At 42.5% G+C, this 21,545-nt stretch overlaps 1 protein-coding gene across 3 annotated transcripts in view; it reads right to left on the reverse strand.

The window, feature by feature from the left end:
- RGMB (repulsive guidance molecule BMP co-receptor b) overlaps window positions 1-21,545 on the reverse strand; it is a 46,692-nt gene that overhangs the window by 16,065 nt on the left and 9,082 nt on the right. For 2 of the 3 annotated variants that reach the window (XM_083151733.1, XM_083151734.1), the window contains 2 exons: window positions 16,167-16,360; window positions 699-1,207 (listed from right to left, as the gene is read on the reverse strand). In XM_083151733.1, coding sequence (XP_083007859.1) covers window positions 699-1,207; window positions 16,167-16,360 — 703 coding nt within the window. Of the gene's footprint in view, window positions 1-698; window positions 1,208-16,166; window positions 19,048-21,545 lie in introns of those variants that run through there. The other variant, XM_083151735.1, reaches the window with a different exon arrangement.

Raw genomic sequence — 21,545 nt, forward strand, 5'->3', positions numbered from 1 at the left:
CTGTGCAGTCAATGACATTGCGTATGATACAACATGCAAAAATTAGAGCATACTATGTATCCTACGCAAGCCTAGCCACCAGGAAGCTGTTGGGTACCTTGGCTTAGTGTATGCCTCAAGTTGCAGTGAACAAAAGAAGAAACAATAGGTACAAATTGCTGCTCATGTAGTCTAACACACAAATTTCATGTTATTTATAACAGTCTTAAACAAATAAAAAGTCCACATCTGTAAAACATCTCCCAAAAACATAACTTATTATTATAAAGTCCTTAAAGTATGAGGAAAGGTTCCTTTTGCAGGTATGTTACAACTTAAAAAGAGGACCATTTAAAGCAAAATGAAAGTACCGTAGGGCCATATTTCTACAGCTCAATTCCCTGTTCTGTCAATGTACAGGCCCTGGTGATCATCAATCTATTAAATAAGCCAAACCAGCCATGTTGAAATCCCTGACTCACTGACTCCAATCATTTTTTGTGTTGAAATCAGAGAATCAAGAATTTCTAACATCTTGGATTTTGTCATCCCCGAACTAAGACAACAGGATAATGGAGATTTGCTGTTTAAATTATCTTAGCTATCACTGGAAAACCCTGGTAGAAGCCCCTGTTATGACATCAATAAGTAACGAACCTACAAAGAGGGACAATGAACCCAAGTTGCTATCGTAAAAAACTTGTTAGACATTCAGTTACCTTGTTTGTAGCAGTAGCACTGGATCCAGGGACCACGGGCACATTTGTCACTTGAACGGACACATAATTGTTGTCTATTAATGGCCAGGCTCCTTCCACCTTACAAGTTTGAAAATGGTCTTTAAAAGTCCTCAGGTGTGGGTCCCCGAACAAGCCACAGAAGAGGTAATTGGGCTGTGCCTGCTCGGCAGCATGTAATTCTCTTGCCGTCACCCTACTGTGGAAGTTACAAACGTCATTGGAAAACTCCGGGTTTGTAGAAGATGTAGGACCATCCTTTGAGCAATTTCTCTGACTCATCAGATCACTGATACCCAGCACAGCAGAATGGTAAACTAGGTTTCCACGGCAAGCCTTTGAAGTCCTATGTGTGCAACCAGCATATGCCCGCAGGGCTTTACAGAACTCAGAATCAAAGCCATCACTCCCTGAATTCAGGTGGGAAGTCAGAGAGACAAAGTCTGTTGTGCACTTCTGGATGCGGCACTGCGTTTGCTGCTGGCAGTAACCTATTGGGGAAAAATAAAAATATGATAAACCACTACAAAGTTAAACACAGTATAGCACTGAATACTTAGAACTTGATGTCAATTCATGTAAGACAATGGTAATAGTGTTCATTCTAGTAGAACCCAGCATCTTCCAAAATCCATGCGGTTCCTCTACCCTGCCTGGGGTGTTTCTACCTGCTGCTTCTAACAAAGTGTGGTCTGTACTTCAGCACTGATAGTGAGCCCAGACTTGTGCTATACCACCATAGCAGAGAGTGACACCCCAGGTAGGAAAGAGTAACTGCATGGGTTTTGGAAGATGCAGGGTGCTAGAATGAACACGCAGTAAAAGATTGGGGAACTGGTATAATGTACCATATAATACATATTTAAAAATACACTCTATAGTGCCAAAGGTCATGATGATGTACACTACCTACAATCACTACCTAACATTTCCCAATGTACTCTCCACCCATAATAAATAGAACTTGGGTGTATAAATACACCTAGAAATCTTATATAATTGTTCCAGGAATCAGATCAAATGAATAGTTTATAAAGAAGCTTCAGATTTGCACAAACCATAAAGCCATTTGTCTTCGTTGCTACATTGCTATAACCAAACGTCTTTCACGCCATCACTACAATGTGCTTTTGGAGGACCCTGTTCCTTTTGCTGATCAACTATCGTTCTGTGGTTTCCATTTGGTCCCTTTATCCTACCATGACACTGCCTCCGTCACAATCAGCAGTATTCTCACTGACGTGATCACATAAAACGACAGCTCGCTGTCTCCTACAAGGTCAGGGAACTCATTCCAGTAATCTAATTGGCTGCATCTTTTTCTATCCTTGACCACTTGAAACCTCAGGACATTGTGCATAAATAGTAGATAGCAATTCCAAATGTAATAGAGGGTACTCAGACACACTATAATAATGATATATACAGTATATGTAAGCTGTCAGCCTTGGGGAGTTTCATGGAGTTAAATAGCAATGTTTTAAATTAGTATTCCTGGAATTGTTTTTACATTAGAGCATAAATAATAATGTGCAGTGTTAATATTTTTCATGTGTGCATGTATTAAGTTTACAATTATTTCTATATTTCGGGAATTCTCTGATTTCCTCAATCTGTGCCGCCATGGAGTGATATGGTATCTTATCACTTAATGATACTAATAATTGCAAGGGATTGTATTCAACACACACACAAAAATCTCTCTTCCTTAGTATCATTGCGCTATTGGCTAGGATGCTGTATACATAGGTTACACACCTACTGAAATTCCAGATTGCAACATTAATCATGTGGAAGGTATCTAAATCAAAACAAAAAATGTATCTTACGGAATGCCCTTCTAGCATTTATTCCTAGTGTGTGCTGACATCCATAAACTCCTCTACAATAAATCACTAGCTTATTATGCAGTTTGTAGTTGTTGGGATAAGAGAGCATACAACTATACAGTTACACACAGGTAATGAAAGTGAAGGACTTTAACAGTTTACATTCCAGTGTGTGAATACAAAATGAAAGAAACACTGGGTCAAACCCAAGAGCCAATTAATCATTTCTCAAAAGCCTAGAAAGTGGTGTATCCATTTAGAACACATACCATGAAACACAACAAAACAGAAGAATCGGCAGCAATTTCTGTCCAGCAATAGGATCTTGGGACTGAAACATTGTGTGTGTGTGTGTGGGGGGGGGGGGGGGGGGGGGGGGGGGGGGGGGGAGGATATTCATTGAATTTTCTACTGATTTAAAGATTCACTAATATCGCTTTCACATCACAAACCCAGGTTAGACCCGGGATTTTGAACCTCTACATTTGAATATGTACTATAATAGATCATTTCACTTTGGAATATATATATATATATATATATATATATATATATATATATATATATATATATATATATATATATATATATATATATATATATATATATATATATATATATATATGGAAAAGAGGTTCAGAGTGCGCTATCAGAAATTATTAGACAATTTGTAAATTACATACAATTTAATAAAAAGGTGCCTAATTCAAGGCGACATATAAAACAAAAACACTTTTTACAGCATGTAATGATTCGTTCTCAGTTATTTATGTTGTTCTTTTGGTGAAGCAGGCCCAACGCGTTTCGTCAGAAAAGTGACTTCATCAGGGGCTTATAAGCAGAGAACTTTAACAACCAAATGGCACTTTATGTAGGCTAAAAGAGTTTTACAGAATTTCCCAGGTAGTTCCGCAGTGCATACCATTACAATACATATATAGAACAGGACAACAGGATGTGTACTCTCTGGAAGTGTACCGTTAAAGCACATATATACTATTCAGAAATTTAATAGCAAAGACCTATAAGGTCGGACCCGGTTGGCGGGGATGAGACTCTGCTCAAAACAGATGCGGTCAAAATAAAGGATTTAATTCCACAATAAAAAATCGCCCATATGGGTCAGGATAACCGGATGTGTACTCTCTGGAGTCCAGAACTGAATTCAACTGAACTGATTCAGTTCTGGACTCCAGAGAGTACACATCCGGTTATCCTGACCCATATGGGCGATTTTTTATTGTGGAATTAAATCCTTTATTTTGACCGCATCTGTTTTGAGCAGAGTCTCATCCCCGCCAACCGGGTCCGACCTTATAGGTCTTTGCTATTAAATTTCTGAATAGTATATATGTGCTTTAACGGTACACTTCCAGAGAGTACACATCCTGTTGTCCTGTTTTATATATGTATTGTAATGGTATGCACTGCGGAACTACCTGGGAAATTCTGTAAAACTCTTTTAGCCTACATAAAGTGCCATTTGGTTGTTAAAGTTCTCTGCTTATAAGCCCCTGATGAAGTCACTTTTCTGACGAAACGCGTTGGGCCTGCTTCACCAAAAGAACAACATAAATAACTGAGAACGAATCATTACATGCTGTAAAAAGTGTTTTTGTTTTATATGTCGCCTTGAATTAGGCACCTTTTATTAAATTGTATGTAATTTACAAATTGTCTAATAATTTCTGATAGCGCACTCTGAACCTCTTTTCCCTATCTCTAAACTAACCGGGGTCCTGTCTAACAGGGGACCCTCAGAGCTGCTGCTACGCTATTACTGTGCGCGGTTTGGGTATTCTGTATTTATATATATATATATATATATATATATATATATATATATATATATATATACATACATACATACATATACATACACATACATACATATATACACATATATACATACACACATTAGAACACTGCAACCACTGATTTTGGGTCATCTCTTCTAGGTGTGACTTATTCCACTTAAGGTACCTACGCAGTGATCCCAAGATGGCAGCCTCCCCTGGTACTTTTCATGGGTGGATTATACAACCCATGGAACTTATTACCAAAAATGACTGCGCCACCCCTACATTAGATTTAATGTGCTCTCTAGGTTTTCTTCTCATGCTCTTAGTTCGGTGTGGTTTTTCTACTTGTGTGATACTAAAACCTTTGTACAATGTTTTTGATGTCTGTAAAGTGCCTTGGGGCCTATGGGAGAAATAGCGCTGAATTATTATTACTATTTTCAACCGAAGATCAAATCTGCGAATCATTAAAGTGCCCATAAATCAACTAAAGGGTCATCTTTTTACTAGTCCCTGGATCACACAAATGGTCTGCAAAACAGCTGATAGTTACCATGCGCTGGCAATCTATAACCTTGAATAGTCTGCAAAAGACATGGGGTGAAATGTAATAGGATGATAGATTCAGAAAGTGAGAGATTTGGTAAGAAATCTCCAGTTTTGTTTAAAGCGGCAATCATTTACACTGCAAAATCAAACTGGTTTTGCAGTGTAAATGATTGCGGCTTTAAACAAAACTGGAGATTTCTTACCAAATCTCTCACTTTCTGATTCTCTCACCCTATTACATTTGACCCATGGACAATTTGATGAACCAACTCCAATAATAATAATAATAATTTTGCAATGGGGTTGAATTAAGTTTAATGCAATTTTGTTTAGCTCCGGTTAGGAGTGCCCAGAGCTATTCAATTACCTGCGTGGTGCCCGACACTTAGGTTCGTAGGTGCCTGAAACCCAGGGTTTAATCACAGTAGACTGCATTTTCATAGTTAAGTGTCAGGCACAATGCTCTTATAGTGCAGGACTCACAGCAGTAGTCTAGTCAGATGTCGGATCACACATCAGGAGAGTGGAAGCAGGGTTTCTCTAATAGCAGGTTTTTTTTACAGCACGGCCAATTGAATAGCTCTGCGCACTCATTTCCCTAGCTATTTAAAAAGGTCACATTCAAGTCAGTCTTGCAGGTCATATCAGAATTTAAATCACTGTAACAGCAAGTACAGTAGGTGCAACATGCCAGGTTTGTAGCAGGAAAATGGCTTATGATTTACAACGCAATACTTTTCATGTAGAGTAAAGTTTGACCTTTTTGCACTTTGAATAATTACAAAGGAACCAAACTTGTGATTACCCACATGTTGAACCTGATCCATGACATTATGATGTCACAGCGTAGACACAACAGCATAAAACCCTGACTAATCACACGAAAAAAACAAACCCTTGCTGCAACACATTTTTGTGGGTATTAGGTACAGTATGATCATGCCGATGTTACTTTACAGCCTGGGAAAGCCTGCCAGAGAAACCCAGGTGGTAAGCTAATATTGCAGTCCATGTACATACAGAGGAGAAATGGGGTGAAAAAAATCATCTCCAATTTCAGACTATTAAAAAAAAAAAAAAATAATCCATCTACACTGCTCACAGACAGAACAATCGAGTCCAGTGGGGCCTGGAGCAACTCACATTTGAAGCTTGCGCTGTCTTTTACAAGACATCTTGGAACAAAAACAAAGCATGCTGCAATCAGACAAAATACATTTGCAGACTGTCACTTTTTCAAAAGGTCAGAAAAATCCAAACAAATAGACTTGCCACTTTTAACAGGGCCTCCGCTGATTAAATGAGGGGGGTTTTTTTCGCTCACAAAACATGTCTATAAAATTGTACCTCTGGGAGAATTGTACATTTCGGACACGACATGTACTGAACTGAAGAGAATCAGTTAGCTGGTGTCAAATGTGGAGGCTTTGCAGAAATCGGAGATGAGGAAAATCACAAATTAGCTATGTTTAAAGCAAGGACTCTCTTGCTGAGCAAAATAAGGTCATTTCCACATCTGAAGCACTGATTGGTAATGTAATAAAATCCCAGGGTAGGTAGTGGCACTGTTCTATTTTTCGTGGCTGTAATTAATAAATTGCATTTTATTATCCATTGGAATGTTGTGCATCTATTACTGTTCGTTTGTAGGACCTTAATAATATTACGCATTACTCCCTGCGCACCTACTATGTATTCTTTCACGGCATTCCCTGCCCCATGGGCTCCTAAGGGATGATCCTATTTAATCCCAAAGCAGCTAACGCTAGGGAAGGCAACCTGGAGCAATTCAATTGTTGCTTCAATTAAGTACCCAATAGCTGTGGAAGAGATCTTTGTTATTGCCACCTCATGAGGCCAACTCTGACCACCACCAATATAGCTAATAATATTGTCTGCCCGTAGCCGATATTAAGTGTACACACTGTGCAATATCGGTACACAAAATCGCTCAGTGAGGTCACGGACCCGTTGAACGTATGGATCGTTTGGTTGTATAGCCAAACTGTCCTGCATGTTCCGCAGACATCAATGGTCGTTAACGATGCGAGGGAGCGTACATTGTTAACAATATTGAGTGTACACACTAGAAAATATAGTTAAAGGTATCGCTCAGACAGCCATTTTTGAGCAATATATTTGACTATATCCTAGTGTGTATGGGGCTTTAGAGAAAAAAAAATGTGGAAAAGTGAGCGGTTAAGGTTCCCAATAACTGCACGGACCATAACTTGAGACTGGATCAGTCGATATTTGTGGCTAAACCCTGCCTATTTGGGCACTTAGAAAACAACCAGATCCTGATTAAGGCAACAATTGAATTGCTGAGAAAGGTCACCCAACCAAAATGTTGAATCTGCCCCTTACAGTCTACATTCTCTATTATACATAGACACACAAAGAAAAGAGCACCCATAGGATTCCACAAAACACAGGGATTTATACAAAATCCACCCAGATGGGGCGTGGCCGGATTCTGTGCAGAGACCGTGTGAACCACACTGGCACCAAAAAGAAAATGCAATGTCTACATCACCACCACCACTAGGGATCTCTGTCCATAGAACCGGACCACTTATTCCATTAGTTCTGACTTTTTAACACCTTATTAGCTCAAAGAAAAATTGTGAATGCACCCAAACCTATAATATAACATGTGATCCTTTTATGCCTTCAATTTGTAATAGTGCCTATTTTTTAAAATACTCTTCTGGCATACAAGGTTGTATGCATATGCATGTATGTATGCATGTACAGATGGGGCAGGTCCCATCTTGGCATGGGATGGCGACGGCGACGCCAGCCGCCATCTCCCGTCAGTGCCATATCAATTGAGAGAAGGGGACGCGCGCGCACGATAGGCGCGTGTGTCCCCTTCCGACGGCGCTTCCAGCTGCTCCCCCAGGTCCCCGCCGCCTGCCCGCACCCCCCCCCCCCTAAACCCCCCTAACCCTGTACGTCTCCCTGAGGAAGAGACGGACAGGGTTCCCGTTGCCCCGCCAACGGAGATTGAGACGTGCGTGCGAGTGAGACGCACGCGCATCTCAGTCTGATAGCTGGCGATTCGCCAGCCAGGAAGAGGCCTGCCCCATCTGTATGTATGAAAATACACAGAAGACACAAGTCTTCTTTCTTCTGTGTATTTTCATATTATTTCTGACTTAGGGGAGCACCTCCTACCCACAACTAATTATAGCCACTAATAGCTATCTACATAGGGTATAGGAGTATTTACTGCTTTGTTACTTTCAAATGGTACATTGTACCACTAGGCAGCAATCCAGTGCGAAATCACACAAACCCATATCTACCATCTGTATGTATGTATGTATGTATGTATGTATGTATGTATGTATGTATGTATGTATGTATGTATGTATGTGCGTGCAAGTAAGATATTTGTATATGGAGAACATAATAATGGATGTTTTAAAATAAAGTTATCCTTCTCAGCCTTTCCATATAGGGATTTTTGATTTAAATTAAAAGTATTATCAATTTACATTTTAGCTTGTTGATCTTTGAACATCCTATACACACTACATCCAGAAAAATGATATGTTATACTTTAATATGCCAAAACAATACTTAGTAAATAGACGCTGGGGGAGCCAGCCAACCGGTGTATGAGCAGTACTTATTCTAGCACCCTGCACATTTAAAAAACCATGCAGTTCCTCTTTCCTGCCTGGTGTGTCGCTCTCTGCTGTGGTGTCTTTATCACATTGTGGCCTGTATCTCAACACAAAAGCCCCAAGCAGACAGCGACTCCCCAAGCAGGAAAGAGGAACTTTCTTGAAATGTGCAGGGTGTCATTTTTCAACCCAAGCCTGTCAGATGACAGGTAGGAGCTGATTAGCTGGTTGTTATCACTCTCCACTTTATAATTTTTTTAAAGCTTGGTGCATCTGGGCCAATATGAGTAAGTAGACTATGCCTAATTTGCTCTCCACTCAGAATACGCCACATTGCTCTGTTGGAATCGTAAGCCTCAACCTAGCATGTGGATAAGATTACAATGTGCATTGAATTAAAGTTCCAACTAATTTTTTTAATATATTTTATGGTTAGGGATCTTAAGGCCCCCATACACTATGCGATTTTGGGACGATTTCATCCGATTTCGGCACTTTGTGCCGATAATCGGGTGAAATCGGCCCAAAATCGTAGGTGTGTGATATCTGATCCGATGCGCGGTCTCGTGCGCATCGGACCGGATCAGGGAGGTCGGACGGTCTGTACATACGATCACGTCCGACCTCCCTGTATGCATATGCCTGCCACCTGACAGGCATATGCATGCAGACACCGGGGGAGCAGTGGGGCGGGCAGCGGGTCCATGAGCACCGGCGAGTGCTGCTGACCGACCTGGCAGGGCGGTGGTGGGGGCAGGCAGCGGTGGTGGGGGCGGGCGGCGGGTGCGGTGAGCGCTGCTGACCTGGCCGGGCAGTGTACTTACACATAGCAGCAGCGGGGACGGGCAGCGCAGTGGCGGCTATTATATTTTTAAAATACTTGTCAAATGACCGGCCGCTCTCTGATTGGCTGAGAGCTCTCCGGCCAATCAGAGAGCGGCCGGTCATTTGACAAGTATTTTAAAAATATAATAGCCGCCACTGCGCTGCCCGTCCCCGCTGCTGCTATGTGTAAGTACACTGCCCGGCCAGGTCAGCAGCGTTCACCGCACCCGCCGCCCGCCCCGACCACTGCCGCCGCCCGCCCCCACTACTCCTCACCGCCCTGCAGCTCCCCGGGGTTTTTTTTACATGGGATAAATCGCATGCGATTTATCCCATGTAAAAAATGGCACATCAAGTGCCAAATTGTATGTGAGCCTCCCGGGCGGCTCGCAGGTAAATTGGGTCCGACTTGTCCCTAGGACAAGTCGGCCTAATGTATGGGGGCCTATAAAGTGGTGACCATACACTTCACTAAGGTGTCAATTTCTGCTGTAGTGATTTTATCATAAGAAGCTTATCTATGAAAAATAACTTTTTTTAATGTGTCACTTGACAAGTGGCATAATCCCCAGTGTTTATATGGCCTAAAACACAGGCCAAATCCGGTGTCCTGAAGAAGAGTGATAGAACGGACAGAACATATTGTAATACAATGGGCAAGATGCAGCAATGCTTAAAATGCAACCAAAATTGCATTTTCTGAGGTTTGGATGGAGATTCCAGGTATGGATACAGTGGGCAACATCATCTCCAGATCGGCAATGCCCTATAGAAGCTTATGAACTGCAACCAGATCCCTCCCAGCATTCCACAAAGTAAGGGCGTCACTCGCAGGTGCAGATAGTATTTCTGGGTTTAGGACCCAGAGTCCTATCATTGCAAAGGACGGCTTTTACCGCAACAGCTGTGCATGCGGAGAGTGGCGGGATGCATCACATGCAATGTATTTTTCATATTTACCTCAACATTAAAGCATATCTGTGAAATAGGACTGTAAAAGAAAGGGTGTCAGGCAGATAAGGCGGCACTGTGTTACTACACTGTTTTACCACATAATGACATGCCTCACACTTTAATCTTGTAGGATTAATACAACATATCATACATTCTCATCATTTCTCTGAAAGACTCAACTAACAAATGGAATCCTGGTAAAAAGCAAAGCAGGGTTTTAAATTCACATTCTGGCCACCCGAAAAGAGATTAATGCTGCATTTGTTGGGCTTTTTCTAAAGTGACAACACATGAATGTGAAATAAACACCACGCATTACCTAACAAAGTGCTTTCAAATGGGTGTCTGCTGACCGGTAATTACATTATTTTCTCTATTTTTCCTAATCAGTATTATGATAGTATGGTCAGGAGAGTGTGTTTGGGTCTGGCTTTTTACCCAAAAAACGAAAAACCAACTTCATATTAAAATGCATATTAATGCAATTATGCTACATGTTATATATTTAGTAAGAGAAGGAAGACTGAAATGGGGAATCAACATTAACCAGTAGAGCAATTGTAATTAATATTTCATAGAGCATTCTGAAGAACATATTGAAAATGATTTGGGGGAAAAAAATCATCTGAAAAATACCATAATTTATGGATTAGGCAACTCTTGCATTTATTTAATAAGAGGGTATCAAACGAGGTACGGCTCCTTCTATTCTCATTCACATTGTCCTCATAGGTTTAGGTGGGAACTGTGACATTAGCATTTTGGATCTCGCGATAGCAAGTGCCATGGTGTTAGCATAATACGGTGCACCAACATAAATTTTCTTGCACATTTCTATGGGAAAGGGAAAAATGTAATTGTTGGCAATCGCAAAGTTACGCCAAAAAAAGACTACTGATGTTTCTGGAGTAAAAGCTTGTGTCACAAAAAACCTGGGGGCATGACGGGAAAGAAAAAACAAGCAAATTACTTCTGCCGCCTGGGTACAGGCTGGTGCCTCTGTGCAACTAATGGGCATACATGGTACAATGAGGTTAACCACATGATGGTCATACAGCCAAACTGCACTGACTTTACCATATGTAAGGGCAACAAATAACCAAGTGGTTAGCCAATGGCCACAGTCATGTACTTGGTGCCGCTGGCTAATGTCTTGTGTCCAATGATATAAACTGAGGTCGATTTAATTCAGCACGCTGTGAATAATGCAGAGAGGGAGCTTCTGGAGGTATTCTATTTCATCTAGTGGATTTCTGTGTGTACCATTCCTGGGGTGTGAGCAGAAAACCAACAAGACTAGTTCAGCGCTGCTGTTTTGTGACCTAGCGGGAGGGGGCATTTAAATCTAAATGCTGATTCTCGCAACTAAACACCCGGCTGTATTCACAGCGATGTTAATTGATTAACCCGCATTGAGCCTGACTACCAAATAACCATATCTAACTAAACTGGATGCATTGTATCTGTCTGTGAACCAGTAAGTCTAAAGTTGGGTACACATTGGAGAAAGCACAGACAGGGCGGCTGATTCTGGTAAACAGATATACTTTCCGATCGTCCGCTTGATATTTGAATTTGTCCGCCCAGCTGTGATGTCAGTTCTTTTAGCATGTTACAGGCAGCCAGCGGCCTGCCCATACAACCAGCCAGATGCGCCATCAGCTATGACACTGTAACTATATGTCTTGAACAATAGGGTGTCAACACCAATCAAGCCCACTTTCCATATATGGGCCGGTCAAACGAGGGGCCGATATAAGGCCCAGTATGTACCCAGCTACAGACTGCTAGCTGAGAGGAGGAAATTACATCTTTTAGCAAATTCAGTTAATACTACAACAGTGAAGACACAATAAAATACATACGTAAATATAGAAATAAGATCCTACAGTGTTCAGTACAAAGCCATTAAGGGTTTTTGTAACACATAGGTGTATTGCCTGCCCTACACCCATTTTTCAAGGAGCTAGGTGTTATAAATTGCAATAAATGCTGTTAAAATGCACCTCAAAAAATGGGGCATTGCTCTACATATAGCTAGCCATATGTGTACACACAAGTGTTCAATGTCCATGTGAAGTGCTTGAGTTGCACAATGCTGACACACAAGTTCATGCACCAGTGGAACCAATGTGTTTTGTAGGCAGTAGAAGGCAACAAACACAGTACAGCCTTCAAGTATACTTCCAAAACGCAGGGCCGGCGCCACCACTAGGCAAATCTAGGCATTTGCCTAGGGCACCAGCCACTGGAGGGCGGCACTTTGCCTCTCGCATTGAGGCTGCAGGGGTGTCCGTGCCGGGTACCTGCGGCACTGTGCGGGGTCCCTGCAGTGATGCGCGCTATCCGGCAGCCAGGCGGTGCGGGAAGCGCTGCTGGGATTGAAAACATTCCGCATGCTGATTGGCTGAGATTCAGCCAATCAGCGTGCGGCGAGTTTTCAAACCCATCAGCGCTTCCCGCGCCTCCTGGCTGCCGGATAGCGCGCATCACTGCAGGGACCCCGCCGCCAGATCACACAGCGCCGCAGGTACCCCCCCCCCCCCCCCCCCCGTAGGCACCGGGGCGCCCCACCCCCCCTTGCCTGGGGCGCTCTGGTGCCTTGCACCGGCCCTGCCAAAACGACATAATCTTGTACCAAAATCCATAGCTACACCTTACAAGAAGATACTAAACTTCAGAAGAATGGGAGTGCAAACACTAGGCCAGAGTTTTAAGTTGTATTTGGACAACTTTGGCTTTTACTACTGGTTACACAACTCGTCCTTTAATAACAACGAACAGAAGAAAAAGCGTCAGGAAAGTCAGGCCTACTGTAGAAACCAATCGCCTAAATTAGCCAGGTAAGACAAATGAACGCTTTTTCAGGGTTTATTAACCCAAGGACTTTTCAAGTTCCCCTGTACCCAATTGTATTTTGTCTGAGCGTTTACCATGATGTCAGAAAACATGTCTTATTTAGAAAATACACAAGGTGTTCACTGTTCACAGAAATATTTATATGAAAGAGTCTGTCCCAGAATCAGTGACTTGGATCAATAAGTAAACATCAATGTTACCAGAAAAGCCTGGGGTGCAGCAGATAAATAGTTAAAGAACAGAGACTATTGGAGCAAAGCATTATTGATGCAACCCTCTTTAAGTCTATATAAAATACTATTTATCACCTTGACAAGTACGGGATGTGCAAAGGCAATATCCTTTATTTTAAAGGACGGTGTAATGGTAGAATTACTGCCTCATCACTGAAGTCATGGGTTCGATTCCGACCATGGCCATAACTGTATAGTCTCCCTATGCTTGGGTGGGTTTCCTCTGGGTTCTCCAGTTTCCTCCCACAATCCAAAAATATACTGGTAGGTTAATTGGCTCATAACAAGAAACGAACCCTAGAAGGTCTGTGTGTGCGTGTACATGTGGTAGGGAATATAGATTGTAATCTCCACTGGAACAGGGACTGATGTTAATGTGTAATTATTCTTTGTAAAGCGCTGCAGAATATGTGTGCACTATAGAAAAATAACGGTAATAAATAACATACCTTTTCTCATTTCCACAAACAATACTAGAATAAAAACACATCAACAGCCAAAAATGTCTACAAATCTGAAGACAGATTTAAATTGAAATATTAATCTGTAATACTAGAACCCTCACCTTAAAACGATTGAGATATTAATAAATGATTAACAGATAAAAGATGTTATCTTAAATTTGTTCTTTAAACCACTGCAAAGATCTAGCAATGTGGTCACTTAATAACATGCTGATGGAAATCCAGATGTAAACATTTAATAGATAATCAGTCTTTGTTGATCAGATTTAGATTAGCCTGCCTCAACCTTACCCAGCTAATCGCTGCAGGAATTATTCAAGGTAATGATCTTGAACAAAAGCACCTCTCAACCATCCAGCCCCAGTACAAACTGTTCAAATTAGTCACAAGCCACAAATATTAGGACGTTATGCAAAGGTCAAATCACATATGTGGACCCTGCATGTTTCAAAAAGTCTAGAATGCAATCCTAACCTCTCCTGAGCAACCCAAACGTACCCATTCACTGCCAGAGGGGAGGAAGCAGCTTCAGAGATGTAATACAATCTCTTTCTTGTGAATGGCTCTTGCAAACCACATATTATTGCACACATCAACTGTAACAATTACAACCATGATTAGCCTCAAAATGCCTGAAACAAACATCATGAGGGGAATCCACGCACTCTACCCCATCTATGTTGGCATTTTTTAATACATTGTACTACAAATAAGTTAGCTGCTGCTTTTAAACAGTCTATCGCAGCAAATGTCTCGCAGGGGTTAAATTCTTTCCAACTCCCATCCATAGCAGAATCAGCACAAGGCTCCCCTTTCTCCTTGTAGAAGCTGGAAATCTGATCTCAGTCTGACTCTCAGCAAACACCAGGAAAGGAATTGGGGGGGCTGGGAGGGGGGGTTTGCAGGGAAGAAAAAAAAAAAATAGACATCTGGATCATTACACACCATATACCTAACAGGGATGACTTAACTCCTTCTTGTCTGTAATAAAATGTACCAAAAAAGAATACGGGAAAACATTTCCCTTGCAGTTTTAATGAAATTAATGGAATTTTGCTCATGGACATTCTCTAACGCAGTCAGATCTGCAAAATTAAAAATATGCAAACTAAAACATTAAAAGTGTGAATGGTGAAATTATTATTTTTACATTTATAGTAGTTACATCAGGTACTGTGTAAGCAAAGGTGCTGGGAAGTTCTGAAGCCAACACTGCATGGAGTTCTGATTATGAAATGTAGATATACGGCAACCTTGAAGAGATCATAGATGCACAACATTGGGGCTGCACGCCAGCTGTGCCAGTTGAGTGGCATCAGCCTACACACCTCATCTAAATGTACACAATGTTCAGTCATCATGTAAAATGCTACCTTATAAATAATAAGCTCAGCAGTAAAACACTGACTTACAGTATGTACTTCACATCCAAGCTTTTTATACACTCTAGATGGCTAATGATCGCTCGGTCTTGGCTTTATGGCAGGGCAAGGGGTGCCAGTTCCAGAAATCCCATGATCTTCCCCATCAGGGTACCTGCAGCTTTGCTAACTTCATGTGACATATAAGTCCTCAATACTTTTTATCATTCCTTAATCATGATTAACATTGTGCCCTAGGCCCCTCAGGTCTAACCTCAGCACAATTACGCTAGTGAAATACCAATGCTGGCCTTAAACATGTCATTGATACTATTTGGAGGAGTATGCCACTGTTCACATAAAATGTTACACAAGCCAGGCCCTGTGCCCCCTTTATGCTGAGAAGGTGAATGCACATCACATTGTATATAACCTGGCTGTAGCTGAGTGGCAGAAGATGTCGGCACTTTATCAATAAATAATCAGGATAAAATGAAAAAATATCAATAAGAGGTCTGGAGTGAGTGTCCGCATAGAGCTCCTATGTCCAGGGTAGGAGCATTAGTAAAGGGCCTCATGAAGAAGAGTCACAGGGATAGCACCCTCATCCTGGGGATGAGCATGGATGATGGGCTGTCACTCTGCTGGGACACTCTCAGGGACCATCTCCAGGGGGCCCATACTGGTCACTGTCAGACACAGCACTGTGCCCTCTCCACTACACAAATACAAATAACAGATTTAAACCTTTCCTTAACAAAACAGATGCATCCCCATTGTTATTAATAATATTTATTTATATGCATTTTATATATTTTTTTTTTTTTGCACAAACTTCCCATTCTGTATATTGCTTAGTGGCAGAACACATAATAGATCAAAGCTGTCACCGATCCCGGTCACATCCTGCATCTGACAAGTAACAAAGGAGGCGCTTACCTGTGTCCCCCCAGAGGGCCAGCAGCAGCAAGAGGTGCAGGGGGCCCAGCGTGCCGCGGCGGTCAGCCCCGGGGTAGCAGAGTGCGGCCCTTCTCCCCATACCCATCCATCCAGGTCGCAGTGCCGGGCTCCGGGGCACAGGGCAAGGCTGGCAGCGCTGGTTGGGGGCGCACCGGGCTCGCTTCCTCTTCTTCCTGAGCGGCCGCCGCGGGAAAGTTTCCAGGAGACACGGATCACAATGGGAGCGGCGGGAGGGGGGAGAGGACAGAGCCGGGGGGAGATGAGCCGGGACACGGGAAGCGGGAAGACAGGATACGGGGAGAGAGAAAGAGACAGAGATATGGTTAGACGGGTGAGCAGCAGGCAGGTCCCGGGCAGAGAGTGCTGATGCTGTGCAGGAAGAGGGAGGGAGGCGGCGGCTGCTCACTGGGCGTCTCCCAGACCCCGCACCGCTCCCTCCTCCTCCTCTGCCCCAGTGACAGCCCCCGCCTCCTCCTCCCAGCCGCACGCCTGTCACTCCACTATGCCAGTCCCAGCCCGGGCAGCCGCTTCCTTACTGCTTCTGTCACACACTCACACACTCAGTAGCAGCACCCGGCGCCTACCCTCCAAGTCCTACTGCTCGGGCTCTCCACTCCAGTCCTCAGCTACTCTCAACGTGTCCCAGTCCACGGTTACTCCCAACGTGTCCCAATCTACCAAACATTTTCCTCAGCTATGCCCAACATGTCCCAGTCCTCAGCTACTCCTAACATGTACCAGTCCTTTGCTTCTCCCAACTTACAGCAGTACTCATCCCAACCATAGATGCCGATTTATGGTTTTGCTGGTGGGTGCTCAAGCCAAAAATATAGAGGAGTGGCTTCTTGGGGAAGGGGTGTGGCCACAAAATAATACCAATTTATATTACGGAGCGCAGTTGTCTCCAATATTAAAATTACGGCAACAGAGTTCCACATACATAAATGCCCCCACAGTGCAGGTACATAAATGCCCCCACAGTGCAGGTACATAAATGCCCCCACAGAGCAGGTTCTCCGCGGACATAATACACTCTTCCCAGCATACTGTTTCCCAGGTGGAGGGTCCGGCAAAGTGGGTGCTGCAGCCGCAAATTAGCAAGTTAATATGGCGGCCTAGCATCGGGACTCGGGCCCGTGGGTGCTCATCAATTTCCATGGGTGCTCAGGCCCTTGAGCACCCACAGAATCGGCACCTATGATCCCAACATGTCCCATTCAATCAATGTGTCTCAGTCCTCATCCCAACATCTTCCAGTCTTAGCTACTCCTACATTTCCCAGTCCTTGGCTACTCCAGTCCCAACATGTCCCAGTCCTAGGCTACTCCCAATGTGTCCCTGTCCTCATCCCAACATGCCCCACACAATGTGTTCAGTCCTCGGCTACTCGCAACATGTCCCAGTCCTCGCCTACTCTCAACACGTCCAGTCTTCAGCTACTTCCAGATTGTCCCAGTCCTCAGCTACTCCCAACGTATCCCAGTCCTCGGCTACTCCCAGAATGTCCCAATCCTTAGCTACTGCCAATGTTTTTTTAGGATTTTGTTTTTAATCTTGCACAGTGCAGGTGAGTTACTCTATATAGTTACATAGTAGTTAAGGCTAAAAAAAAGACTTGCGTCCATCTAGTTCAACCTTGGATTATTAGCTTAAACCCTGTTTTCTATAGTGAATACTGATATTTTAAAGATGATTATTTTTATTTGTGCCCCTGGATGTTTGTCAGTCAGAAATTACCTTTTGGGTTAATACTGTATATTAGGTCAACATGCATCATGTTAATACTGATGAAATGCTGACATATCCCAATAATCCAGTAGATATTTTAATACTACCAACATTTCATATATGACAGTTTAACCACATGTTGACATCATAAATGTTGACATTGTCACTGTTGACAATATGGCTGCTTACCACTGCATATGCACCACTGATATTAGTGACATAACTACTTAAAGGACAGATGTGCTAAGCCTTGGAAAATGATAAAGTGGAGACGGAGATAAAGTACATGCCCAAGGGCGTAACTACCATAGGTGCAAGGGGTGCAGCTGTAATGGGGCCTAGAGCTGAAGGGGGCCCATATTTACTGTATAAGTAATATGTTTTACATACATTTATTACCATCAGTTGGTAAATAGGGGGCCCTTACAAACTTTATCTATGATGCCTATGAATATCTAGTTATGCCCCTGTACAAGCCAATAACCCGGATAACTACAATACTGCTAATAGTGGCAAATCTGCATTATAATTACACTACTGCTAATAGTGACACATCTACGGTACGTGATAAGTACATCACAGATAATAGAGCTGTATAATAAGTACATTATTGCTAAAAGTGACACAGCTGCTTAACTACACTACTGTTATTAATGATACAACTGCATGATAACTACACCACAGATAATAGTGGCACAACTGTATAAAAAGGTACATTAATACTAATAGTGGCACTGCTGTATAATAAGTGCATTAATGCTATTAGTGACACAACTGCATGTTTACTACACCACTGATAATAGTGACACAACTGTATAATAAGTATGTTATTGCTAATATAGACACAGTTGCATGCTAAGTACACCATTGATAATAGTGACACAGTTGCATGCTAAGTACACAATTTATAATATTGACACAAATGCATGATAAGTACACCATTGGTAATAGTGACACAGTTGCATGGTAATAGTGACACAGCTGTATAATAACTATACCACTGGTAATAGTGACACAGCTGCATGATAAGTACACCACTGGTAATAGTGACACAGTTGCATGATAAGTACACCACTGGTAATAGTGACACAGCTGTATAATAAGTACACCACTGGTAATAGTGACACAGCTGTATAATAAGTACACCACTGGTAATAGTGACACAGTTGCATGATAAGTACACCACTGGTAATAGTGACACAGCTGTATAATAAGTACACCACTGGTAATAGTGACACAGCTGTATAATAAGTACACCACTGGTAATAGTGACACAGCTGTATGATAAGTACACCACTGGTAATAGTGACACAGCTGTATAATAAGTACACCACTGGTAATAGTGACACAGCTGCATGATAAGTACACCACTGGTAATAGTGACACAGCTGCATGATAAGTACACCACTGGTAATAGTGACACAGCTGTATAATAAGTACACCACTGGCAATAGTGACACAGCTGTATAATAAGTACACCACTGGTAATAGTGACACAGCTGTATAATAAGTACACCACTGGTAATAGTGACACAGTTGCATGATAAGTACACCACTGGTTATAGTGACACAGCTGTATAATAAGTACACCACTGGTAATAGTGACACAGCTGTATAATAAATACACCACTGGTAATAGTGACACAGCTGTATAATAAGTACACCACTGGTAATAGTGACACAGCTGCATGATAAGTACATTAATGCTAACAGTAATTAAGCGGCATAATAAGTACACTATTGCTATTAGGTAACAAAAGAACAAGAAGACTGCTGATCATCTGTTTTTATGTGTGTATAATGTGTATCACTTCTGTAAATGTAACCACTGAGCCAGCACAGAGAACAGGTGAAAGTTCCTGGTGTTGTCCAGGCTTCCAAACTGGAATGTAACCTTAACTAGCCAGCAAATGTCATTGGATGAGAGAGGAAAGTGGGCAGGAAAAAGGCTACTTTAAAGCATCCCACCTCCTCATCCTAACAGCCAGGGCCCCTTCTGTCTTGTTACAGGGATCTTCAGTACACTTGCAGACAATGCGTAAGTGAAAAAGCAACAGTGCCCATGGCCTTCCACTTGTAATAAAGGGGACAATCCCTGCTGGGTGATTACTCATGTATACATCTCACAGACACATGATTATTTCCAATCATTTCTGAATATTGTGTTTCTGTGAAGGCTTTCGTATGACTTTATTTTATTTCTCTTTCATCATATTTGAACTTATAGTGTTGAATTCACTTAGCTGCGATTGGGTGATTTGCTATTGAATCAGCATGGGAACACTGGTAACAGCACGTCAACCTGTCCCCCATCCTGCCATCTGATCTTATCCCAGACTCAAAGAGTGATAGAAGTGGTCCTATGAGACTGAGAACAAAAATCAGGGAGTCTGAGGCTACTGTGTAAGTGCCGAATAAAGGGGAAATGGTCATCTGTCAGACCAGACTTAGGTCGACCCCGGAAGGTCGACTGTCCCCAAGGTCGACATGGCTCAAGGTCGACATGGGCCAAGGTCGACATGGTTTTAGGTCGACAATCATTAGGTCGACAAGAGTTTTTCACTGTTTTTTTGAGCCGACGTGCCGAAAGGCGGTATTTCATGCCCTACTATCCACTAGGGCGTAGTGGGAGAATAAAATAGTGTGCCAAGCTCAGCGAGGCACCGTGCCCGAAGCATTGTGAGCGAAGCGAGGGGCTGCGGTTCGACTCCAACTGTGTCCATGTCGACTGTGTCGATATTCGGGTAAAAAAACAGTGAAAAACTCATGTCGACCTAATGACTGTCGACCTAAAACCATGTCGACCTTGGCCCATGTCTACCTTAAGTCATGTCAACCTTGAGCCATGTCGACCTTTAACCCTGTTGACCTTGGGGACAGTCGACCTAATGACTGTAGACCTAAGTCTGTTCTGACAGATGTACCGCTTCCGAATAAAGTAAGTGAATTGAACCCAAAGAGTGCTGCAACATATTGTTAATTGGTCACACATTATACAATGTAGTGACAGTATTTAGGAGGTTGTAAATTTACTAAAATGGGTGTTCTTTTGAAGATAGGATGTTGCCCATAGCAACCAATCAGATTCTACTTTTTTATTTAGCCTTTTCTAGAAAACATAATAGAATCTGATTGGTTGCTATGGCAACATCCCCTCTTTATTAGAACTCCTTAGTAAATTTACCCCTAATGGGGCCTACACATGGGGCGATTTCAGGGATTTTCAAGTAATTTAAATCAAATTACTCCGTGTGTAGGGCCATAGCGATGTGCGGCCCCCGCGTGTTGCTATCGCCCAGCAATTAATATCGTACGTGCAGGTGGGAAGCGCCAGTGTTCTCACCTGAGCGATCTAGCATCACTCACAACGCTCAGCAAAATGCCCCGTGTGTAGGCCCCATTAGTTCTAATTATACGCAGAACATGAATTCAGTAGTGGGAACGTTGGGACTGGGAGGCACGTAGCCCCTGCAAGAACTGTCTACAGAGTGTGAAATCTATTATTTATGGGTGGTCCTCCAAATAATTTTACTCTGACAAATTTCTGGCATGTTCCTGCCATCCTAGAGCAATGTTTCTACATGCTACCCAGCATCCAGAGGAAGCCACCAGTAAGCTCTGTGAACTGAA

This window comes from Crinia signifera, chromosome 1 (assembly GCF_055691185.1).
Source record: "Crinia signifera chromosome 1, ASM5569118v1, whole genome shotgun sequence".
In the NCBI taxonomy this organism is placed as follows: domain Eukaryota; kingdom Metazoa; phylum Chordata; class Amphibia; order Anura; family Myobatrachidae; genus Crinia; species Crinia signifera.